Raw genomic sequence first — 18,113 nt, forward strand, 5'->3', positions numbered from 1 at the left:
CAAATTTCCTTCTTGTCTGCCAGTGCTTCAGGGTTGCCTTTTCGACTCTGTGCTGCCTCTCTGATTAATATCCTCTTTGCCTGATGTATGAGTTCTGGTGGGCAGCTCTATCTTGGCAGGTTTGTTGTGTTTTGCATTTCAAGAGTATAGCTTTGTTGGGGCTCTGGGGATACATCAAAGATTTAGGTATTTTATAACCCCACCCTGACTTGTACTTCTCAACAACTTTGTCCCAGACTTGTTTGGAGAGCTCCTTGGTCTTCATGGGGTGATGTCTCTAGCTTAGTGGTGCTGCAGCCTCTGAGGCCTTTCAGAAAAGGTGTGTTTATACTGAAAGGCATCCAACACTTAGATCAAGTAAGTGACTTTTGGAGGCAATATTTAGGAATTTCATAGCAAATATATGTACATACATGTACACATGCCAACTAGCAGTTTATTTTTTAATGTTCTTTTTTATACATGTACTGATCATATAATTAGAATATGATGAAAAAGTAGATTTTTTTTCAGTAACTTATTGTAGATTATATTCAGTCATTACACACAGACTGATATAGTTCAACTGCATCTTTTAATTTTGATGATTACAACCAAGAACTAATGAAAACCCCAAATTCAGTATTTCAAAAATTTTGAATATTGTCAAAAGGTCCAATACTGAAGATACCTGCAGAGGTATTTACATGGTCTCTCAGTCTAGTTCTGCAGGCTACACAATCATGGAGAAGACCTCTGACTTGACGGTTGTCTAAAAGACGACCACTGACACCTTGCACAAGGAGGGCAAGACACAAAAGGTCACTACTAAAGAGGCTGGCTGTTCACAGAGCTCTGTGTCCAAGCACATTACTAGAGAGGCGAAGGGAAAGAGAAGATGTGGTAGAAAAAAGTGTACAAGCAATCCTCACAATCCTGAAACAAAACCTATTGAAAAATGTGGGGGAGATTCACAAGGAGTGGACCACTATGTACAGACGTATGCAAGATATGGGTTTCAGCTGTCGCATTCCTTGTGTCAAGCCACTGTTGAACAAGAGACAGGGTCAGGAAAGTCTTGCCTGGTCTAAAGACAAAAGAACTGGACTGCTACAGAGTGGTCCAAAGTCATGTTCTGTTATGAAAGTAAATTTAGCATTTAGTCTGGTCAAAGGGAGGAGAGGCACATAATCTAGGCTGCTTGAGGTTCGGTGTCATCTGCTGGTGTTGGTCCACTGTGTTTTCTGAGGTCCAAGATAAACGCAGCCCTCTAACTGGAGGTTTTAGAGCAATTCATGCTCCCTGGTGCTGACCTACTTTATGGAGATGCAGATTTTATTTTTACAACCCTGTTCTTAATTTACCAGGAAACCTGGCCTAACCTTAACCCCATAGAAATCTTTGAGGAATTGTGAAGAGGAAGATGGGATATGCCAGGCCTTAGAGGAAGAGGCCACTATCAGAGCAACCTGGGCTCTCATAACACCTGAGCAATGCAACAGACTGATCGACTCCATGCCATGCCACACTGCTGCAGTAATCCAGGGAAAAGGAGCCCAGACTAAGTATTGAGTGGTGTAAATGCTCATATTTTTCATGTTCAAACTTTTCAGTTGGCCAACATCTCTGGAAATCCTTTTTTTATCATTTAACTTCACCAACTTAGATTGTTTTGTGGAGATCCATAATATAAAAGAAGATTTAAAAATTTAATTTCAGGTTAGAATTTAACAAAATAAGTAAAAACCCAATGGGGTTTTTATACTTTTGCAACGCACTGTAAAAAGTAAAGTTTTTTTAAAACTAAACTCCTTATATACTGGATCTTCTAACAATTTCTATAAACAAATGAAATAGAACTGAAACATTATAATGTATACTTTGCTTTTTTAGTTTGAATGTCAAGGAGATTTTCATTAATAAAACCCCAACTTTCTGTTTTTATTGTGCTAAGGCACTAAGGCCAATTCATTTTGACTGCTCTTTAGAGAGAACATGCTATTAACCTAAATCCTGACATTTTCTGACCAATCTTTATTGGTTAGGAAATGGCTATGACGAAATAACTTAATGTGTCAATATCTACAGTCAATGATGAAGTTGTTTCCTCCGACTGCTTATGTGACAGAGGAGGCAGGACAATGACATTTTAGGATTCTGCAGGAATAATTGTGAATCTTCTGCCTAAATGTTAGAGCCTGACAATTAAATATGGCACATATTTACACACACGGTACAAGAAGACACCAGATTGTTTCCCATTGTCTGAAATTAAATCAGCCCCTAAATGCATTTGCAACCTGCAGTCTGGCTTTTTGAAAGTGTTTTTGTTGTAATACTTTCTTTCTGGTGTTTCAGTCCACTTTGATAATAGTCTATTCTGAGAATAACGACACATTCTTACTAGCATCAGCCAGCATCTTCACAAGCTGGAGTCGATTCCCATATTTGACTGATGCACATTCATCTCCAGGACACAAAACCAGTCTCCATTCTGGACAGAACTATGGATGCACATTACCCATTACCCAAGTGCAACAAGAGTCTTGCCACTTGCATAGAACTGTTTGAACAATTGAATGTGACATCATCAGAGATCTGGAAACCCAGGGATAATAGTGACTTGTGGAGGTCCACAATTCCCTTCTTTATAATTTTGTGCGATTTCTATGACATCACGTGCATGTTTCATGCGTTGCCTTCAGATATACCACAGCTATTGTTTTTATTTTTAAGTTTCTCAATTGCTAGACGTGGCATCAGCTGACAGCAGTCCAAACATTTTTTTTTTTTTTTGGAATTATTCATCTGGTAAATATTTGACCATTTGGAAAAACTTTAAAGGAAGCTGTACGTTTGAGGTGTTGTCTTAAAATGCATCCACAGGTCATGCATCAAAAGCTTACACACCATGACATCATCATCTGGGCTGTCTTAAATTGTTTAAAGGCATGATAAACCTTCTGAATTTAAAGGAGGCAATAAATATCTCTCTCATTATTCTGGCTTTCACCAGGCCAAAATAAATCATTTGGGTAGTCCTAACTGATTTATGTTTAAAACAACTTCTTTATTGAGTGCAGAAATGGACGCATTTACTGAGAAGTTCTTGTTTTAATAGCCGTTTCCTGACCAATCTATATTGGTCAGGAAATGGCTTTAGGTCAGATTAGCCTGGGGTGAACGGCATGCTCTTGTCTTAATTAATTCAAGAGGGTTTAGTCTGATTTAATGTCTGTTGCTGAGAAATATGTTGTGCTCTTTTTGAAAAGTGTACGGAATTTAGTATTGATGTATTATTCATACCCTTATTACTCAATCCTTCTTCTTCTGTAGAGATGAGAGACTGCTCCAGCTGTCTCCTGGGGAGAGGCCAGGTGCGACTGGACATATCGCCACCTCATCAAGGTGGATTCATACATCTAAACAGTAAATGCACGCAACCCTATCTGCGTCTTGCGCATCAACTTATAATTTGACCATGAATGTCAAATATAAAGGGCCCCCAGTTCACAAATGACCTTGATGGTAAATTTCAATTTCTTGTTTATAATAACACCTAAAAACACAAAATGTTACCCTTTTCACAACAAGATGCAAGTCACCTTTTAGAGATACAGAACATTAAGAGGTAATCCAGTTGTCTTGTTTTAATAACAGTATTCTTGTCCTCTATAGGAGCGTGAGCCACACACAAAGAGAATACAAACATGTCAGTTATGACCACATGGTGTCAGTGTTGCATATCTGAAGAAAGAAAACACATTGCGGGATTTTTTTCCCCCCTCTTCCATTTTTTTTGACATTTTAGAGTCCTTCACAGTAATCTTTGCTGCCGTTAACACCTGTGAATCATTTTGTAAGATAAGTCTTAAGTCCAAATTGCTTTTACATTTGAAAACTTTTCACAGAGCAGGATCAGGTTCAGGAATATTCACCTCTCAAAGATTAAAGATGACGGACAGCACGGCATCTCACTGCTCTATCCCAGATACGTCGGTCTGCTGCAGAATGACATCACAGATCTACATTAGAATAGAGTCGTGCTGCAGAATGTATCAGTTTTTAACTGATCAGAGGTTTAACCTGGCTTCTTGATGACCTTGGAAGAGATGACAAAGATTGACTTAGGTCTTAGTTACTTCAAATGACCTTCATCTGCAGACACAAATTGGCTGCATGGAAAATCTGAATTTTTTTCTTTAAATTAATACAGTTTTGCCAGAGCTTCAGTACACAACCACACAAGTTGGTTCCCTTACACCATCACAAATATGGTTGAAGCAAATTTTAGATGTCCTAAAGCAGAGAAGTTCACAAGTTAAGTCAGGTCTCTGATGACAGAACTGTGCAGTTTCACGTCAGATGCTGTCTCATGTGCCTGACCCATACAATGGCCATGAGTTATGAATTTTAATGTCCCTCTTTCAGTCTAATTTAACGTTGAAACTTTTGAAATCTATCTTTTTCAGAATTATAAATTCAGTATTTAAAAATAACTTGGTAATCACTTCTGTGACATATTTTTTGAAAATTAATAAGGTATAACACCCCACATCAAAAGATATGCATTTATGTTAAAAGAAAATTAGTGGAAAGAGTATACACCAGTGGATGCAAACATGCATGAATGAATCAGAAAAGTGATATCTTGAAGAACCAGATCAGTCGTTGTATTTGTGCTAACCTGACACCGAGAGAATAAGCTGATGGACGTAAATTAAGTTTTCTGAAATTGCCCAGCGTCATTTAATAAAAGGTTCAGTTAAAGAGGGAGATTGTTACAAGCAATTAACAGCTCATGGTTCCTGGCTGTGTCTGGGTAATAAATCAAACCAACGCTTTAAAAGGAAAAGATGCAGATCTCTTTAAGAGCTTTGCTTACTTAACGTAAATGCTTGATCGATGGTAGTAAAAAACACACAAAAAAACATTCTTCTTTGCCATCAGAGGACACGTTACCTTTGCTTTTTTTTTTCAAATTTAAACCCCTTGCAGACGATTATTAGGGAATTCACTTCAAACCACCACTCAGCAAAGGTGGTGTATGTATAGCATAAATGCCTGTTAATGCATATTTAACACATACCACAGATCACATTGGGGGAACTTTGCCTTATGTAGTGGTCAGAGTTCTATCTGAAAAAAGGCCCTATTTAGCTAATTTAGCCACGGTTCTATCTCATGTACCTTCTATGTCCAAATGAACAATCTCTGCTTATTTTAAACCAGTTTGGAAGCTGGAACACAAATGGTTTTAGAACAAATTTGCAGTACCCCCACAATATGTCCAAATTGGAGTTTGCCTTTTACTGGTGATAACATTGTGTACGCTAGAGCATAAGATGAGTAATAAGAGGATGCCTTGTTTTCATACAACATTGTGTCATCCTATGCCACTGAAATAAAAGGTAGGTATTTTTGGATGGGATATAAGTCAAGTTGGAGGTCTTTCATTTGGCATCATATATGACAAGGCAAAGGCAACAACGCAAGACCCCATTTCTGTGTTGAGAATCTACTCTACATTCGCAGAACCAGAACCAAACATGGAGAATCAGCATTTAGTTCCTACGCTCTACTTATCTGGAACAAACACCCAGAAGACTGTAATACTGCTGAAACCCTGAGTTCCTTTAAATCAAGGTTAAAAACCTGTTAGTTTAGAGTTGCCTTTGACCGGCTGCTACTATTCCACTGCAATGTACTTTCCTCTATATAATTTCTTTTCTTATTTTCCACTCATGTACAGTGAGGCGACTGTGGCTTGATGGGTTGAGTAGTTGTCTGGCAATCAGAAGGTTGTGGGTTTGATTCCAGCTTCCTCTTGCCACATGTCAATGTGCCCCTGGGCAAGGCACATAACCCCAAGTTGCCTAGCGAGCTGCGTCTCGGTGTATAAATGTGAGTGCGTTAGTGAGAGCGACTGGGTGAATGTGGCTATAGTGTACAGCGCATCGGGTGGTCAGCATGGCTGGAAAAGTGCTATATAAGTTCAGTCCATTTACTTGGAATTGTCTTGTTACTGACATGCTTTACAAATAAACTTGACTTTCCTTGAGGTGACTATTTCTTTGGATTCATTAAAACAGAACATTGACTGATAGAATTTAGTAAAAAAAAAAAAAGAATAAGAGAGCTGAAAGCTAAATGAATGTCTGAAGTTTTTAATGCGAAAGTCAAACTTGTACATGATTCATCTTCATTACCAAACCATTCATTTACTCCTCCTTCTCTACTTCTTCTTAATCATCATAGCAAATGCAATTAGTTCATTATGTAATTACAGGAAGGGAGCAGTCAAAAAAAGCAAAAAGACAAACAAACAAAAAAACGGGACAGTCCCTTAAGATGAGAAAACAAAGAAAAAGAAAATAAAAGCAGATTTTCATCTGATTTTTTTTCTTTCTCTCAAGTGCAGATTTGAACCTTAAGCATGCCATCTTCTGTAAGGAGTTTCCAGTAGTCTTTCTACAGTGTAGGGTTTCTATTTACAAGGCGAGGATAAAACAGCAAGAGGAGAAGAACAGGAAAGTGTTTTGTTTTTTTAAAAAAACGCCTTTGTTTGTAGATGACAGAGCCAAGTCCGCCCTGTTTCTCCTCTTCGTTTTCCAGTAGTCTAACACATGTTCAGGTTTAAACGTGCAGTATAAAAAGAAAATGGACTCATACACACAGTTTCATGTACAGGAAGGTCTCTGAAATCCAGATCAGATGTGGTTTGCAAGGTGCCATCGTGGAGCTGCCATAAAACAGCAGTCTGAAGAAATAAGCGCTTCCAAGACGAGTCTCTTGTTTTTGTTTTGTTTTATTTTTTTTCCAAAAAGGTATCCCAAGTGTTTCCTTCCGAGTGGTGTCACTCCGACCAAAGTCCTTTTCTGGTGTCAACTTTACAATGTAAACTCTCCACAAACAGAGTCTTCTAAACTTTCACTTTTTTTTTTTTTTGGTAAATTTCCAGCGCAGTTCGTCAAGAGCAGAGCTCTGTAAAGACAGCCATTCTGGAGGCGGGGGGGTTGGGGGTGGGGGGTGTTCGAGGTAATGAAAGCTTGGGACTAAATATGTCAGTGGGCTCAAAGCTCAAGATTGTGCACATAGTAGTAAAGTGTGCAGTATGTACAGGTTTACAAGTAGTAGAAGTAGAACATCCCTATTAACCTGTTTAAAAAGGTAAGATGTCCTTGCACACCTGAGTTTGCTGCTGTTCATTTTTCATCTTGCTTCTTTGCCAAGTCTGAATCAAAACAACCAGATAAAAAAAACCCCAAAATAACATAGGAGACAGAATTGCTGGCAGTTTCCACCAGAGTTACATTCACCTATCCAGACATTAATGAGATCAGTGCAGATCGAGGGAGGAGAGGAGAAAGGAAACTCATTAAGACCACAGGGACGACCTAACCCTATTATCCCTATCGCGCCATAGATTCACACACTTGCACGCTCCGATGATGGGAATTAAGACACCCACTCTTCTGCGCTACGCAGCCGAGTGTGTCGGAGAGGCTGCCGCAGTAGCTGACGGGACGGGACGTGAAGGAGCCTGTTATCGGCGCGGCAGCTTTGGGCGTGTTTAGGTCAGAACTCCGATCTCCTGCTGCACAAAGCGCTCGTTCCAGCCTCTGGCAATCCTTCCTGTCAACTCTGAGAGAAAAAGGCCCAAACGCATTCGTCCCACAGCTAAATCCCACTGTCTGCCATCATTAACCCTCCCACCCCCACCACCACCACCACCGCCCCCGTAAGCACAATCATTTAGTACAGATGTACCCAAACAGTCGTGCTGTCCAAACAAAAAGCACAAGCTTTTTTTTTTAAATAAAATAAAAAAAACAAGAGGAAAAAAAGACATTTGCATTTTACGTCATGCAGTTTCTTTTTCTTTCCTTAATACACCTTACAGAAATTACAGCGATGTGGTTCTTTTACATGAGTCCTACTTACACTATGCAGAAAAATCTCTAACTCCGACGGTTTCTATCGATACTTTAAGAGTAGATGACGTTAAAATTCTCTGTAATGTTGCCTTGCGCGCCAGTCCGAGAGAGAGAGAGAGAGAGAGATGGGCAATTATTTAAATACGCATCATGTTTAAATACTGGCTGGAGAGGAGCAGGCAAAACGCTACAGCTAGTTCGATGAGGCAATGCAATAAGAAAGAAAGACATGACGAAAAGCACAAACACACATACTATGAACTGAGCGTTTGGGAAAATCTCAGTCTGTTCCTTGCGGATGTGCTTGAACTGTGTACGTTTGTGTCTTTTTGCATGGTTTTACTGCATGAAAGTGAATGCAGGTTATTATAGACTTTACCTCGAAACTCGCCTTACGTGAGCCCCGCAAAAGCTCTGTATGAGCTGGAGGGTACATGCTAAGGTGTGTACACTATGTGTTTGCAACTGCATGCTTGCATGTGTAGGCTATAGATATATATATATAAATATAAATATGTGTGTGTAGGCTACGTGTCGATGCATAATGAAGTCAGCACCTCTGTCTACGCTGAAACTACGGAGAGCAGCAGAAAGAGAACGCTGCCGATCGATCGAATGCACTCATACAATATATACACGCAGACTGGATGTGAAGGGGGAAAAAAAAATCATAAACACATGTCTTTGCACGCGGCAGAACACCCTGTCACTAGAAACACGCAATGACAATCTTGTGTTGTGAGTAGTTACATTTGATGGCTGTGTTAAAAAAAGTCTTGTCTTTGTTCTGTTGCATGTTTTTGCAAGAACATCCTTGATTCTGTGTTTACACTATAAGGAATCGCAGGGGTCTGGTTCGTATCCCACACCTCTGTTATGATACATTTAGTTACAGTGCCTTGCAAATGTGCTCATACACATTGGACGTTTCAACATTTTGTCACGTTACAACCTCAAAGTTCCATGGATTTTTTTTTGGGAGGGGGGGGATTTAATGTGATAGACCAATAGAAATAGTGCATGACTGTGAAGCAGAAGGAGAATGATACATGGTTTTTAAAAATATTTCAATCTGAAAACTTGCATTTGTATTCAGCTACCGTTGTTCTGATGCCCCTAATTAAAGTCCAGTGCAGCCAACTGGCTTCAGAAGTCACCTTATTAGTCCATATATGTGTCATTAAACCTCAGTAGACTCTTCTGGGATGGAGCCTGAAGAGCAATATTTTACAGATTCTCTATTGGATGTATGTCAAGCCTCAAACTCCACTCTCAATTATCATTTTACCTAAACATTTAATCTTCATCTCCAATCTTCAAGTCAGATCTTTCCAGACTTTTCCAAGACTGTGTAGGAAACATGTGGACCGCTCTAACACATGAATATGCCTTGATCGAAGCCATTCCATTGTAACTCTGGCTGTATGTTTAGGTCTGTGGTCATACTGGAAGGTGACCCTCACAGTCTATCGCAGCCCCTGACTGGTTATCTCCCTGAATCACCCCCCCCCCCCACACACACACACACATACACACTTTGCTCCTTCCGTCATCTCATCAACTCTGACCTGCTTCCCTGCTCCTGCTGAAGACAGGCATCCGATTGCACGATGTGCCCATGAATTTGTGTTCAGAAAGACACGGTGTTATTTTTTTGAAAAGTGTAGTCAGATTTTCATTTTCGAAATTGCATGTCAACTCCTCTGCTTTCACAATTACATGCTACTTTGCAATGGTTTATCACAAATATTCCAATAAAATACATCCAAGGGGTTCTGACAAAATGTGGTGAAGATTTAGGGGTATGAACATTTTTGCAAGGCACTGCAAGCATAGGACACTTTGACCACTTTGAATTAGATCAAGTCAATCAAAAGAACCCTTTTTTTTACAGCTTGTCTATTTTTTTTTTTTCCCACAATAGGAAACTTCAGCTGTCTTTCAGCTACATCTCACCAGGGGAGTCCACTTCTGGCCTGCTGAAGCCTCAGTTTGTTTAGATGCACCCAGCCATTTAGAGCATCAGAGTTCACGCAGTCTGCTTCACATAAATACCTCTACGGTCAAAGGGTCGAGCATGCATTGAATTTAGTAAAAAAAGAACAAAAACAAAAAAAAAAACAAATAGAAGAAAAGATTGATTTCCTCCACGCAGACCCGCACAGTCATCGCCTTTTAGGTAGCTTTCAGCAGTCGTATAAAAAAAAGTTGTTTTTCTTTTTTTTAGAAAGAGTTCCCAGTCAGAGAGCTGATCAGTTACTCGCTCGAGTGTAAGTGCTGATAATTGTTAGTCTGAGTCTGAACGTCACAGTCTGATATTAGCCTTTTGAAAGCATCTATTTGACATTTTCACATCTTCGCAGGCTGAACGGACCAACCGCACCGATGACTCGTCGGTGCAGCCTGGAACCTGTTTTTTTTCACCAAACAAACATAGGAGTTTTTATGAAGATTGCTCCACCGATGGGCTGTTACAGGTAGACTTCCCGGCGCGACAACGTAAGGCAGGAGGTGGTCTTGTAGTCCCCTCCAGTCCGCGCCAGTGGTATGACCTCAGGGGGGTGCTGGCCCTCTCCTCCCTCCTCCTCAGGCTGGCGTCTCCCAAGGCCTGCGCCGCTGAACGTGTCGTAGGACGCCGAAGTCATTTTGCGGTTCAGAAGATTCCGGTTGTGGTCGCCCATGTTCCTGTTGCGGTCTCCGCGGCCCAGGGTGCCGAGGGGGTCCCCGTTGACCAGGGGTAACCTCTGACCTTCTCCTACGACTACGACTCCAGGCTCCGAGCTCCCCGCGCTGCCGGCGCTCTCGCTGTCGCTTTCGCGGTCATTGCCACGGAGATTGTTGTTGTCGTCACCTGGGGCAAAGGTCGAGAGGCGCGGAGGGTCACTGCCATGCCGCTGCCGTTGCCGCGGCGAAGGGCGGACGGGCATCCAGCACGTGTCGGAGTGGCCGAACTCATCGCACTCCCTGGTGCACTTTCCGGTGAGCGCTACGTCCGGCAGCTGTCTGGCGTCTGGAAACGGGAAGTGGACAAAAGATAGGTGCAAAAAGAGACTGTTAAATATCTCACTACGCTTTTCTTCCCCTGACTTACAAAACAGTAGGAGAAGTTATGAAACTGCAAGCGCACAACCAAACGGAAAATACTGCAGAACCCCAAGTTTACAGGAAAATAACAGAAGAAATAGAAACAACAGACAAAAAAGAGAAAAAGATTAGACTGAGGTTATTAGGGAGGGGAGCCTGAAAGGAGCATGAAAGGAAGAAAAATGCTGTTGAAGCAAAATGCAAATCGCAGACTTCTGAGGACTGATAAAAAAAAGAGAAGAAACGGCTGCGATCAGCATTACATGAAAGGTGAAAGGTGAGGTCAGACCAAGCAACCATCAGTGCCACGGGGAATGTAATTATCAGCTATCTGAATGGCAAATCTACATTTCTATACGTGTTATGTCAAGGTTACGTGTTTCAAATCCCATGTGCACCCACATCAGCGAAGACACCAGCCACAGAGGGCTGATTTTATGGAAAGGGGTGAAAGGCTGGGGTTATTCAACAAAACTATATACACCCCTGTCAACTTGCTAAGCTTTTGTGGTAAAAAGAAATTTTTTTTTATATAATGATAGACCGTTTCAAAAGCTTTTCCTCCTTTAATATGACACTCCATATGTTTCAACTGAAAAACAACCAATCCAATAGCTGGGATGAAAAATTGCAATAATCTGGTTACATAAACCCTTAAAATAATACTTCATTAACGCGAGTGATCCAACACTCGGCAAAACGATTGAGTGTCAGTAAAGTTCAGCTGTCTCGTTGTTTACTGACCTGACATCTGCTCGTTTGCCTCTTTCAGCTAAAGCCACAGTTTGTAGAGACTTTTCAAATTGGTACATATAAAATGAATGTTCGCCCAAGGTTGATGAAAGACAAAGACTAAAACTGGTCAGGAAGGCCACCAAAAGGCCAACAGCAATCAAGAAGCTGCATGATTTCTGGTTAGTACTGGTCGTATCCTACGACTTGTATTTTCCATTTACCTGGAAGGAGACATGTCTTCAAATTAAACATCCAGGCCTGGCCAAACTATTCTAAAACAATGTTCACAATTTTAAACATTACACCTGGCAGCAAAACAACACCTGCATCATCCAAGAAAACTCCCCACCCCCCCACCCCCCCACTCAGTGAAACACGGTGGGGGCGGCATCATCATCTGTGCTTACTTTTCCTCTGTTGGAACTGAGGTTTTTATTAAGGCCGGTGTAATTATGAGCTTTTCCAAATATCAGACAGCTTTGACCCCAAACCTTCAGGTGTGCTAGAAGCCAGAAAATGAAGGGGTTTTATTTTTCATCATCGCACCGGGTCCAAGCAAACATCCAAATCAACAAAAGAATGACTTTAGAATATGACGAGAAAACCGCGAAGACACCATAAGAGGGCTGTGGAGAATAGATGTCCTCGTAATCTCATTGATTTGGAGAAAGCTTACATGGTAGAGTGAGCAAACATTTCCAAGTTAGGACGTGGAATGCTGAGAGAAAGAATTACTTCAAAGCATTAGTTTAGGGGTGTGCACATGTATGCAACCGGGTTATTGAATCTGTTTTATCGTATATTTTTACCCTACTAAAAGTGTTTGTTTTCAGTTGGGCAATGTAGACTTCTCAAAGACACCGTGTGCAGAAACAGAGTGAAATGGACACAAAAACTGTTCAAAATTTGATACTTCCTCATACAGTATAACACATCCTCTACAATTTAGCTCGCTGACAGTGAAGGTTCTTTCTTTGTTGCAGGATCATACAAAACATACAAGAACTGAAACGCGAGATGCTGGCTCTCTTTTCAGCTCATAGCTGACTAATCAAAGAAGAAAGGGTCGTTCTGGAGAAGTTTCAGATGCTAAAGTGTTTCGGTGACAGTGACAAAGATGCTGCAGAAAACAGGTTTTTGTTACATTTACAAGGACTAGGAGATATGAAAAAAATACTACTAAAATATTCTTTTTTTGAACCAATAAATTCTAGCATTTTAAATGTTCATAACAGTGCCAGAGTGTTTAACACACTTGCTAATTATGTAACTTTCTAGTTGCATTTATAACTTCCAAGTTATATTTGGATTATTCATCATTATGCAAGCAACATAAGGTCCACCATCCTTCTTGCTCTCCTATCCTCTAGCTGATATCAAGCTGCTGCACTCGATAGAGAGAGTGCAGTCATTGCAACTTTTCCCGTTTAGATTCAGCTGCACCTATATTTGGAGCACTCCTATATACATTTATCATTACGTAAGGCGATAGCACAATCTCTTGTCTTCTTGCAGCAAACTGGTGCTTCGTTTCATGAGCCACTTTATTGAGTAAAGCACAGCAGAGGGGTTAAATGTTGCAGCTAAAAGGACTCCAGCGGCGAGAACATGCCGGGCAAGACATCCTTCCGCTCTTGTGTCCACACTTTAAAAGAGAAGTGGTGGTTATGATGAGCGTATGGGCATCCCTGACAGAAAACAACAGTTAAGCAAAGCGTTTATGGATGATTGTAGGAATGATTGCATGAAACAATACAATCTTTTGTTGAAGGATAAGCTGTTGGGTTTATATGGATAGGATGAACATGTGCAATACTGTCATCACTATAGACGTGGATTAAAACACAATCAAATCCAAAACTTTGTTGTAATTTTCTCCAGGCAGCAGTTTAAAGATATACATGTATCCCTAATATGTTCCTCTATATAACTAGGATATTCCTATCCTGGGATTTGCTCTTTATTGATAATGTGGAAACAACATTAAATAGCAATGACCTTGATTTAACTTGATCAAATATTTTAATTGTTTTTAATTGTTTTTTTTTGCAATATGAGAGTGCTTGAGAATTCTTAACAAGCACGAGCAGACACTTTGAATGTCATATTCAACATTTCGTCTTTTGTCACGTGGCAATCACATTTCTCAATGTATTTGATTTGGGTTTAATGTGTTAGGCTAGCACAATGCTGGTCAGGCATAATTTGCGACATGGAAAATAAAATGTTACATTGTTTTCAACATTTTTTACTGGTAAAAATCCGAAAAGTGTGGTGTTCATTTGTATATTAAGTCCACTTTACTCTGTTACCCCTGCAATTAAATCCAGTGTAACCAATTGCCTTAACAAGTCCTTAGTTCATTTAAACATTACCCACCTGTGTTTAATCTAATCTCAATAAAAATCCAGCTGCTCTGTGACGGCTTCAGAGGTTTTTTAGAGAACATAAGTGAACAAACAGCAGCAAGAAGACCAAGCAGCACAGCAGACAGGTCAGGGTTTAAGAACAATGTCCTGAGCTTTGAAAATGAAAAAGAAACTCCAGTTTAATGCATCACTGGATAAAGAAAAGAGTATAGCACAACTGTATACCTACCAAAACAAGAGCATCAACCTAAACTGACAGCCTGGGCTAGGAGAGCATAATCAGAAAAGCAGCCAAGGACAGTAGTTGGTATGCACTCCACACATCTGGCCCTAATCAAATAGTGGCAACAACGGATACATTGTTGAAAGAAAAACAGAAACGGTCCCGTTTAGAATAAAACAAAGAACAATGCAGAAGAAGGTGTTCTGGTGAGATGAAACCAAAATCAAACACTGTAAGCTATATCCAGATGCATCTCAATAACTCACTCTTTCAGGGATGGAAATGTTCTCATCCTGGATTAGGAGGAACGTTGGTTTGAGCGGGGAGTAAAGGGAGCCAGAGAAAGCATCTGTTGTTAAACAGAGGTGGAGGCCTCCAGGCCAGATTGTCCCCTTCTTACAGTGTTGTTATTGAGAGTATGACTCACGCTCATTTGATCACTAGTGATTGGTTGGTAGCCTGATGGTCCTTTTTTGCATGTGAACAACCAGTGCCGACTGTCACAGGTTGATCCACTATGCAAAGGTACGGCTTATAAAGCCGAGTTTAGCCGAACTCCTCAGACTGAAGAATTCTCTTCAAGAAGAGATGAAATGTTTCAACAAAGAGGAACGCGTTGAGAGGACCTACACAATTTTTGTTTTGATTGGCGGCTGTACATAAAGTCCTATGTGTGAAGGTTGCACATCAACCTGAACACAGAGTTCCCTCCTCATAACATGGTGGTGTCAGCATCATGCTGTCAGGATTTTTTTCTGACAGCAGAGCCACAATGGAATCAGTTAGATCAAAGCACATTCATGTGTTAGAACGGCCTAGACCTACGAATTTTTGGCAAGACTTTAAAATTGATTCTTTGCAGAATACATCTTATTTCACTGAGCCTCAGCTATCCTGTAAGAGAAGAACGAGCAAAATATCTATTCTCTAGATTTGTAAAGCAGGTAGAGAGACACTCTGAAAGACGTTCAGCTGTAATTGCAGGCAAAGGTGGCTCTAAGGAGTGTTGACTTAGAGAGGCCGAATATAAATGCATGCCACACATTTCTGATTTTCATTTGCAAAGAAAATTCCACTTCGTCTTGGTCTTTCACATAAAATCCCACATTCCAAATATAAATAAGAAGTTTGTGGTTGTAAGGTGACAAATTGTGAAAAAAAAAAATTCTTTGGAAAGGCACTTTACAAATTAGATTTGGTCAACAAATTCTGCTTTTGAAAGCTCTATCTTTTTGACCATGAACAACTCGCAGTCCAAAAGAATTTTAAAAAGATTTCAGACTTTGGTAAAAACACACACGCACACACACACACACACACACACACACACACACACACACACACACACACAAAAAACATGATTTAGGTGGAATCACACTGACCACCCCCCCTAAATTAGTCAGCTACCATGGGCATAGTGACCTTGCTGTGCTGCCACGGCTCGCGCTATTTTACAACCGTTTGCGGTGGGGGAAAAAAAAGGAACAAAGGGAATTTTTTTTTGTCATTGACAGGGAGGCTTAAGGCCAAGGATGAGACTCTGGCACAAGACACTGCTGCACATTAGCTTTTCTAAAAAATCTCCTCACATAATACACAGAGGCCTTGCTCACACAGAAATCCTGATGTGAGGTGCATGCAGACACACAAAGGGCAGCTGCTTTATAGTGTAAAACACATTTCCATCAAGAGAGGAAGAATAAAGACTCCCGAGACCTTGACAGCGAGTCAAGGTTCCACGGAAAGTCTTTCTCTGGGTTGTTTCTGTCTGTGTGTGATAGAAAGAGAGTGTGTAATCAAAACATCTTTAAGCCTTTCACTGCATAAAGTACATAGCCTTGAGAGGGGAAATATTCCAGTGAACGTGTTTGGCAGCATCTTAAGCTCAGTGAATTATTTTGGCTGAATGCTTTAATTATGTTCTGCATGGCAGTATACCGTTCTCCACGTGCTCCTCCTCCCCCACGCTGCCCTCTGGCGTCGTGCGTTCGTAACCTTCTTCGGGAAGCGGCAGGGCTCCCAGCCGCGGCCCCGACGAGCTCTTGCTGCTCGGCGTCTCCGAGTCTTCCAGGCCACTGTCATAGCAGCCGGCGTCCTGAGGTTGGCTCACGACGGAGAAGGTCACCCGGCGAAGGGTCCCCTGCAGAAAACATACCAACACAATATGGGATTAATCATCTAGGATTCCTAATCTGAGATTCCAAATCTGTGGATTAGGCTGCTGGCCAGGGTCTGCAAAGACATATTGAGATTATCTGGTCATGTTCTCCTTGATTATGGGTTTAGCAGCTACAATGCGGGGTAATAGCCATCAACCAATCACAGGGGTCTTTCAAAGTTTTCTGATGCCTTTCTAATCCCAGTTTAGATTAATGCCGCTGGACATGTCTGGTGTTTACAAACCTCTGGCGTGCCCGGAAGATTCTTACATCTCATCTGGATTGGTACCTAATCGTGACAGCTGTGTAATATAGAGTCCACTCTAAAAAAAAAAAAAACCCTCTTACTTTGTACTCTACTGAAGTAAGTGAAAGATAATAAGGGATGAGCGTTTTGATGCTATTCATGTTCTCTTTAATCAGCTAATGCAGCAGAATGTGCTGATGTTATTAAAAAACCATTGTTTGTGTTTCTAATACGCTGGTGTTCAGAGATCCATCAATCCATTTTCTCTAAAAGCTTAATCCTGTTAGTGTGGGGGATGGATGGTTGTGCCGGTGGTTCTGGGGTGTTAGGGGGGGCTGGGAGTCTATCCGAGAAGTCACTGGGGGAAACACACAGTACACCCTGACCGGTTTACCAGTCCATCACAGGGCCAACGCAGAGGCAAATAAGACATACAAGAAAAAAACAGACCATCGCTCCACACCAAAGTTTAATGTATTTTTAGACTGTGAAATTACCCGGAGAAAACCCATGTTGACACGTGGAGACAGGCAAACTCCCTGCATGGGGTTACGGTGTTCTATGGGTATTTTGAGGTACTCTAGATTTCTCGCGCTGTATAATCTGCAGACAACCCAAACGTGCATATACCAGATGTTTGGACTTTCTCCAGCTGCTTTGGTTTTCTGTCATTGTCCAAAGCAAAAACAAAACAAAACAAAAAATAACAGAAAAGGTCCACATATAAGGCTGTGAAAAATGATTTACCCCCATCCGATGTCATCTGTTTGTGCATTTTTATCTCATTTATACATTTCACATGTCTGTGTGTGTTTGAATCTGTGCATCTTGGTGTTTGTGCATGTGAACGTTCCAAATTAGTTTATTTTTGATGGAAAAGATCAATCTAAACTAACCTGCCACCACCACCCTCCCTTTCACATCAATGTGTCATGTGTAATATGATTATTACATTTCGGTTTCCCAAGACATACCCAGGCCTGACCTACAGAATCAAGAGACCGCTTAATAGAACCTGCCTGACAACAAGAAGTAGAATAACAGGTCCCAAACAGCAAGACATCATGTCACAATCTAAAGAACACATATGAAACAAAATCGTTCATGTCTATCAGTTTGGAAAGGGTTACAAATCCCTTTTCTGGGGCTTTGGGACTCAAGAGAAGCACAATGAAACCCACCGTCCACAAATAGAGAAAACATGGAACAGTGGATAACCTTCCCAACGTCCGAGCTTCTCCCGCAGTTAAGACAGGAGTGTCTGAAGCCACTGACATCAGAGCCGAGTTCACACGGCTCTGCAGTTAACAGGTCTGTGTGACATTTGCTTTGCTCAACAGTTTAGACTTTCATTATTTTTTTTTCAAGAAATATTCAAAA

The 18,113-nt window shown here is 40.9% G+C and overlaps 1 protein-coding gene across 1 annotated transcript in view; it reads right to left on the reverse strand.

Moving 5' to 3' along the window:
* Window positions 1-9,818: 9,818 nt before the first annotated feature.
* Window positions 9,819-18,113, reverse strand: part of pcdh7a (protocadherin 7a) — a 65,729-nt gene continuing 57,434 nt past the window's right edge. The window contains exons 5-6 of the mRNA XM_012865547.3: window positions 16,266-16,467; window positions 9,819-10,926 (exon numbers count right to left, since the gene is read on the reverse strand). Coding sequence (XP_012721001.2) covers window positions 10,388-10,926; window positions 16,266-16,467 — 741 coding nt within the window. The 3' untranslated portion in view covers window positions 9,819-10,387. The remainder of the gene's footprint in view (window positions 10,927-16,265; window positions 16,468-18,113) is intronic.

Source organism: Fundulus heteroclitus, chromosome 5 (genome assembly GCF_011125445.2).
Source record: "Fundulus heteroclitus isolate FHET01 chromosome 5, MU-UCD_Fhet_4.1, whole genome shotgun sequence".
NCBI classification, from domain to species: domain Eukaryota; kingdom Metazoa; phylum Chordata; class Actinopteri; order Cyprinodontiformes; family Fundulidae; genus Fundulus; species Fundulus heteroclitus.